The following is a 6,516-nucleotide window of genomic DNA, read 5'->3' as shown; positions in this document are numbered from 1 at the left end:
AAGAAAAATAAATGTGAAAAAAATAAACAGATAAAAAGTTTAATATACAGAAATTATTAGCAAATACTATGCCATTAATGATGCAAGTATGACACATACTCATTTCTTCTTTAACTTTTGCTGTGACTCAGAAGGTGGGAATCACTACTACTGATTAACAGATGAGGCACTGAAAATGTTACTTAGCTAGATATAGTTGGTATTTACAAAACCCATTTCCAATGCATGCATTGGAGTAGTCTAAAACGGAACGTGAATCATGGCATCACCACTGGAGAGAAAGGTGTGGTCATTTTTGGGTAGGATCTAGGCTATTTGTCTGGGGTTGTGGTGATCCTTTGAGAAGGGGCTTTTCTCTCTGATCACCAGGACACTAAATGATGACTATGGGCATCTGATTTTCCTCAGAATATGACCAAGGCTCAATGAAGGGCCTCAATAAGCCTTCAAACTGATGCTCCAGGGTATAAATGTGACATTGGTCATTTATACTGAAGAAGGAAATATCCCCACCCTCATAATCTAGGAAGATCCCCACTCGTGTAGGGTTGGTCTTTAGAGATAAACAGATTCTCTTTGGATTGAATGTGAAATACCCATCTGCTTTGCTCTGTCCAATGATCCAGTACCCATACTGAGGAGATAAAATTCCGTCTTTGTCCTGCCTGTCCACATTATCCTGACACACTCCCAAACACCATCTTTTTTTGAATCCCACATCCACTTCCCAGTAATGCTTCCCTGCAGAAAAGCCCTGAGAAGCCACCACACACTGTCTCTTCTTAAATCTCTTCTTGGAAGAAGGAACTTCCTGGGGAACTTCTCTATGAGTTACAGATTTCAGATTAGAAATGATGAGCTGGGGATGAGCTGTGTCTGGATCCAGAGTAACCATCGCTGGAGCATGGTGGGGGGAGGGAGGTTAGGGAGAAGAGAGAGAGCATAAGTTACTAGGATTACTAGGGAGAGAAACTTTCCTGGACCAAAGGTCACCTAAACCTATTACACATTACAGACTAGCTTAAAGTGGAATGTAATGAGATTTCAGAGCCAGAATCTCCATCACATATTGCCCCTCCCTTATCTAGTGCATCCTGAGTCTCATCAATGCCATGAAGATTCCTAAATGTGAGGCTGCAGATTCCTATATATCAATCACCCCAGTCCAAGCACTGTTCTTGCACACAAGTCACTCTTTGACATTCTTGAGTGACTCAATTCAGCTGTCATCAGATCCATCAGTTCCCTCTACATCCTTTCTTTTTCTTTCTTTCTACCTCCACCCAGTCACTAGTGCCCTCAAGACCCTGAATTAGATCAGAGAAATTACACCTTGGGGGTGAAATGGAGCATCACAGATTCCTCATCTGCAGCCAGGTGACCCTCAGTGTCACTCATTGTCCCCATATCTGCTGCAGGTCAATACTCTCTCCTATGCCCACTTGGTTCTGTCCTAGAATCATCTCCTCAGAGGTTGGTACCTGTGTGTTTCCGGGCATCTCTCCATTCTGAAAACAACCAGATAGAGCAACAGGGTCAGTGTACACATTGAAAAAGGAGTCAGGGAGAGAGAAGAGACCAAGTGTGGTTGCCCTTTTTTTGTAACAGACCCACCTAAGATCTGATGAAGAGTGTGGGGCCTCTTAAAAAGCAGCTCCCCAAACATCTTTTTGGAAATTTCAGGGGGAGGGGGGACTCATAACTCTGAAGCCCATCACAAGATTGCCTCTATAGAGACTCATGGGCATCTGGTTATAAGAACCCATAACCTAGAGACTTGGAAAGGAAATAAAAGAGAGGGAGAAGAATAGCTTCCCTCACCTGCTTGTTTTTGGGTCCTTCTTCTGTCTGAAACAAACAAAAGTACACACACTTAAGAGACTCAAATGGTAGTATAGGACCCAAGAGCAGAGGTGGGCAGAAAGCTCTGCCTTTAAGTACATAATTACCCAGTTTTTCCTGGAGTTTTCTTGAAACAAAAATCCAACTATATATTGACTGATTCAGGACCTGGATTAAACCTTGAAACATGAAGTCAAGGGTAATTTGGGAAGACATCCCACAGATTCTTAACTATTCTGGGTTCATACACACATTCAGAGAGTTCATTAATTCTATGGTTCTTTCCTTCACAAAATGTACAAACATGCAAATTTTGAAAACAATTTTAGGGGATTTTCAGATCCTGATGCCAATCGTAATCCTCACAGATCACTAAGGATAAATTCATTAGTTAATGGATAGAGAGAGTAAACCAGTTCCTCTTTTGCCTACCCACACTTTCTTTCCTTTCTGGAGCCAAGAAAGCATACAGATGGCTCACACCATATCAAGGGACCTAGGAAAATTGCATGCAGAAGGCTCTGAGCATGATAATACACTTACCCAATTCTGTCCATTTTTTTCCTGCAGCAGAAAGAATATATTTAATAAGAATATGCATAATACAAACAACCATGACATCTTACTCAGGTAGAGTTATCTTTGTGGTGTTAAGGACAGTAGCTTTCATAGAACTTTACTTTGATTATCTTTCCCCATGCCCCAGCACTGAACATCTTTATCTGGGATTTTTTTTTTTTTTTAATGTTTTAAAGATAAGAGAAAAGGAACAGCTTCATGAAGGATTGGTATTTGAGAGCATACGAAGATGGGTACTAGTATCTGGTGGGAGAAGAAAGACAATAGCTGGAAGAAGGAGGTGGAACAATGGCCTTCATTCTTAACAGGCAATATCTTCCCCCAGGAGGAAAAAATTAGTTCTAGGTGGTAAAAACTTAGTTTGTTGTTGTTGTTGTTAAGTGCCGTCGAGTCGGTTCCGACCCATAGCGACCCTGTACAGGGTTTCCGAGGGTGTAAATCCTTACGGGAGTAGAAAGCCTCATCTTTCTCCCGCGGAGCAGCTGGTAGTTTCGAACCGCTGACCTTAAGGTTCACAGCCCGATTCGTAACCACTACACTACCAGAGCTCCTTAAAAACTTAGTAAGGATGAATATTATTTCCTCTTTCATAAATCTATTGAAGTATATCAAAACTTTTTTCTAAGAGTCTTGCTATTACTTTAGAAATTTATATGAACTCTATTGTTATTGTTAAGTGCCTTCGAGTGGGTTCCGACTCATAATGACCTTGTACAGAGATTTAGTGAGCTTGAACCGCTGATCTTGCAATCCAGCACATTAAACCACAGTGCTACAACCGGACTCCCTATATGAACTCTATAGGTACTAAAAACCATTCTTCCCTTTATTCTGGGCCACACATGAAGTAAGAAGGGTTTTATGTGATCCTTTTCTGAGGAATTCATTTCAGTTAGCATGGAGGATAAGGATTATGATCCCTGTGATCCAGGTGATGGGCTTCTGGAGCCCAGGATTAGAAAAACAGAGTAGAGAGATACATGGGGAATCCTTACTTCTGATCCCACTGCAAGCATGGATAAACCACAATTTAATGTTTTTCTCTGATACTTACTCTGGGATTTGATGATGAAAATCCAATACCCAACAGCACCAATGAATAGACTACAAAAGAGTAATCCCAGTAAAATGGAAGCCAGACGCCAAGGTGAAGGCTGGAAAAATGTCTCTGAAAAATAGTCCAAGACACATTTGGTGATTTCTGAGCAGTGAAGGCTCAGAAAATCACTATATGAATATGAATGATTTTCATTTAATTAATGTTATCATTTCTCAAAATGAAATGACTAAGTTACTATGAAGAAATTCACAAACCAGAATATTTGAATGCACTAAGCATGAAACAGGATTCCCTGAGGTGCAGTGGTTAAGAACTTGGCTGCTAACTGAAAGTTTCGTGGTTGAAACTCACCAGTTGCTTCCATTGACAATTATAAAGGTAGCTTTAGGCTGCCCAATATGTTTGATAGGAGTACAGGCATGGTGATGATTGGTATTGCTTTTTGAAAACTTGAAATAAAACAAAAATGATGGGGGTAAGATGTTCATTCAAGATCTCATGAAAATACAAAGGTATAATAATGTGTGAAATTATTAAGGGGTTAATATTAAAGATATAAAGATTTTATAAAAATTGTAGTAAGATAGCTGTAAATTACTTAGAAAAGAAAACCAAAATATAAAAGCAACAATCTGAATAGGAAAATGAACCAAAGATACAAAAAAAAGGAAAAGAAAGTATATTATATTTCATAACCTGTAAGTAGATAAATAAGACTAGAAATAATAAAGTATCACTTTACTCCTATGAAAACTGACAATGGTGTTAGTAGCAGAGATTTAGGGATATGCAATCTTTTATGAACTGCTTATGCAGCTGTTCTTTATATATATATGTTTTTATTGTGAATTGAGTGATAATTTATATGAGAGAGCCTCAGCTTTACATTTATTCTATCGTATTTTGTTTAGTTGCAATGATCTCAGTCCCCTCCATGCATCATCATTAACAGCATTTGCTTCCAATCCCTCTGTTTTTTGGATATAAAACGAAGCATTCAGGAATATATATTCATTCAAACAACCAAAAGGAGCTCCCCAGCTGCCAGCACACAGCCCCTCTTCCTCCTTGAGTCTAGAGTCCCCAGCCATTCCATCTCTCCCCATCATCGTCTCTGCCTCCATCTCTGGCATTGCTGCTTCTCTGGATAGGGTTCTGCTGTCCACTCTTCTCCCTTGATGGTCCCAGGGTCCTATGTTCCTGGACTTCAAGATCAACCACTCCTCTCTTTTTGTTACAGAATGTCTACCTTTACATTTGCAACATTCACGATCAGTCCTGATAGCAATTATTCACTATTGAACAACAACAGTCTTATCCCCATCTCCTTTCACCAGTCCCATCTAGACATGTTGGTAACCATTCAGTAGAAATTCTACCTTCCCCCGTATGCTCTGAAACTAAGCTCCCTCTTGAAAACTTGTAAGCCAGCCACTTCATGCCTTTGTTACTAGTACCTACCCACCCCCCATTTTGGGTAGCCAATGTCTAAGTTGCCCAACCCTGTCAACCCCGTGTACAGAAGGGGTAGGAATGATCTTTGCTGTAAAGATTCATTCCCTCTTTTAAACTACCACATCCATAAGTATAGGTCAAGTTCATCAAATTGTAGCAGATTACACTCTTTTTCCTCTTCTTTCTTCTTCTAGTTGTGTTTGGATCATCTAGCCATTGAAGCTATGTCAAATGGGTACTATCTTATGCAGCTATTCTTGAGAACAATCTGACTTTACTTGATCAAATTAAATGCCTAGAGACCTCTATCTTGATCAACGTTTCCAAAGATATTCACCCATAGGTATATCAAATAATATGTATTTTTAAAATGTACAACTTTTTGTCGATCATGGGAACAATGAGTAATTGGAATGTAGCAAAAGCATGCCATAAGTTGGTAGATATCAGTTAGGAGCACCTAACTAGTTACGCATGTAGCAATATGGAACTTTGCAAGACAATACTGAAGAAACAAAATTTAAGATAAAAGTGAGGTATATGACATATCATGAAAATAAATAAAAATGTATGGACATAAAACAGAACTATATACATCCCCAAGGATCTCTGGTAGCGTAGTGGTTACGAGTCAGGCTGCTAACCCAAGGTTAGCAGTTTGAAACTATCAGCTCTTCCGCTGGAGAAAGATGAGGCTTTCTGCTCCCATAAAGATTTACAACTCAGAAATCCTATACAGGGTCTCTATGAGTCAGAACAAATTCCACAGCACACTACCACCACCACCAAATATATCCCCAGCATATATACCATAACAAAAAAGCACAGATAATATTATAATATTTGTTTATGGTCAGGGATGAGAAAGAAGAATGTAAATAAAAATAAAGGCTTCCTAAATAACATCAGGACCCTGACCTCATTTGTCGGTTTGCCATGCTGTGGTGGGTTCCATGTTTTTGTGATGCTAGAAGTTATGTCACTGGTATTCTAAACACCAGCAGGGTCACCCATGGTGGACAGCTTTCATCTGAGCTTCCAGATTAAAACAAACTATGAAGAAGAGGTGAGTTATTTTGTAATATATAGCTACCAAAAAACTTATGAATAACGTAACATTTTCACATATATGCCAGAAGATTAGCCTCTCAAGTTGGAAGTTATACAAAATATGACTGGAGAAGAGCTGTCTCCTCAAAGGAGAGTTGACCAGAATGACACAAATATAGTAAAACTTTCAGGACCTTCACTTGCTGGTGGGGTACAACCCAAAATGACGAGAGACAGCTGAAAACATCCACTAAAAACTGGAACATGCAATGCACAAAATGTAAATCTAGGAAAACAGGAAGATGTCAAAATTAGATGGAACATATGAATATAGATACCATAGGCGTTACGGAGCAGAAATGCACTGGTTTGGGCCAATTTGAATCTGACAATCATATGGTATACTATGTTGAGAATGGAAAAATCAGGAGGAATAGCATAGCATTCATCATCAAAAAGAACAACAACAAAAAATGAAAATGATATTTTTCTATAGTTTTTTTCTAAACGCTTAGACATTTCATTTCTAT

At 39.0% G+C, this 6,516-nt stretch overlaps 1 protein-coding gene across 1 annotated transcript in view; it reads right to left on the bottom strand.

Annotated features, from left to right (window-relative positions):
• Positions 1 to 373: 373 nt before the first annotated feature.
• Positions 374 to 6,516, bottom strand: part of BTNL8 (butyrophilin-like 8) — a 37,896-nt gene continuing 31,753 nt past the window's right edge. The window contains exons 4-7 of the mRNA XM_006877264.1: positions 3,446 to 3,589; positions 1,822 to 1,848; positions 1,482 to 1,508; positions 374 to 897 (exon numbers count right to left, since the gene is read on the bottom strand). Coding sequence (XP_006877326.1) covers positions 374 to 897; positions 1,482 to 1,508; positions 1,822 to 1,848; positions 3,446 to 3,589 — 722 coding nt within the window. The remainder of the gene's footprint in view (positions 898 to 1,481; positions 1,509 to 1,821; positions 1,849 to 3,445; positions 3,590 to 6,516) is intronic.

This window comes from Chrysochloris asiatica, unplaced genomic scaffold, assembly GCF_000296735.1.
Source record: "Chrysochloris asiatica unplaced genomic scaffold, ChrAsi1.0 scaffold00450, whole genome shotgun sequence".
NCBI classification, from domain to species: domain Eukaryota; kingdom Metazoa; phylum Chordata; class Mammalia; order Afrosoricida; family Chrysochloridae; genus Chrysochloris; species Chrysochloris asiatica.
This window is presented reverse-complemented; position numbering and strand designations above follow the sequence as displayed.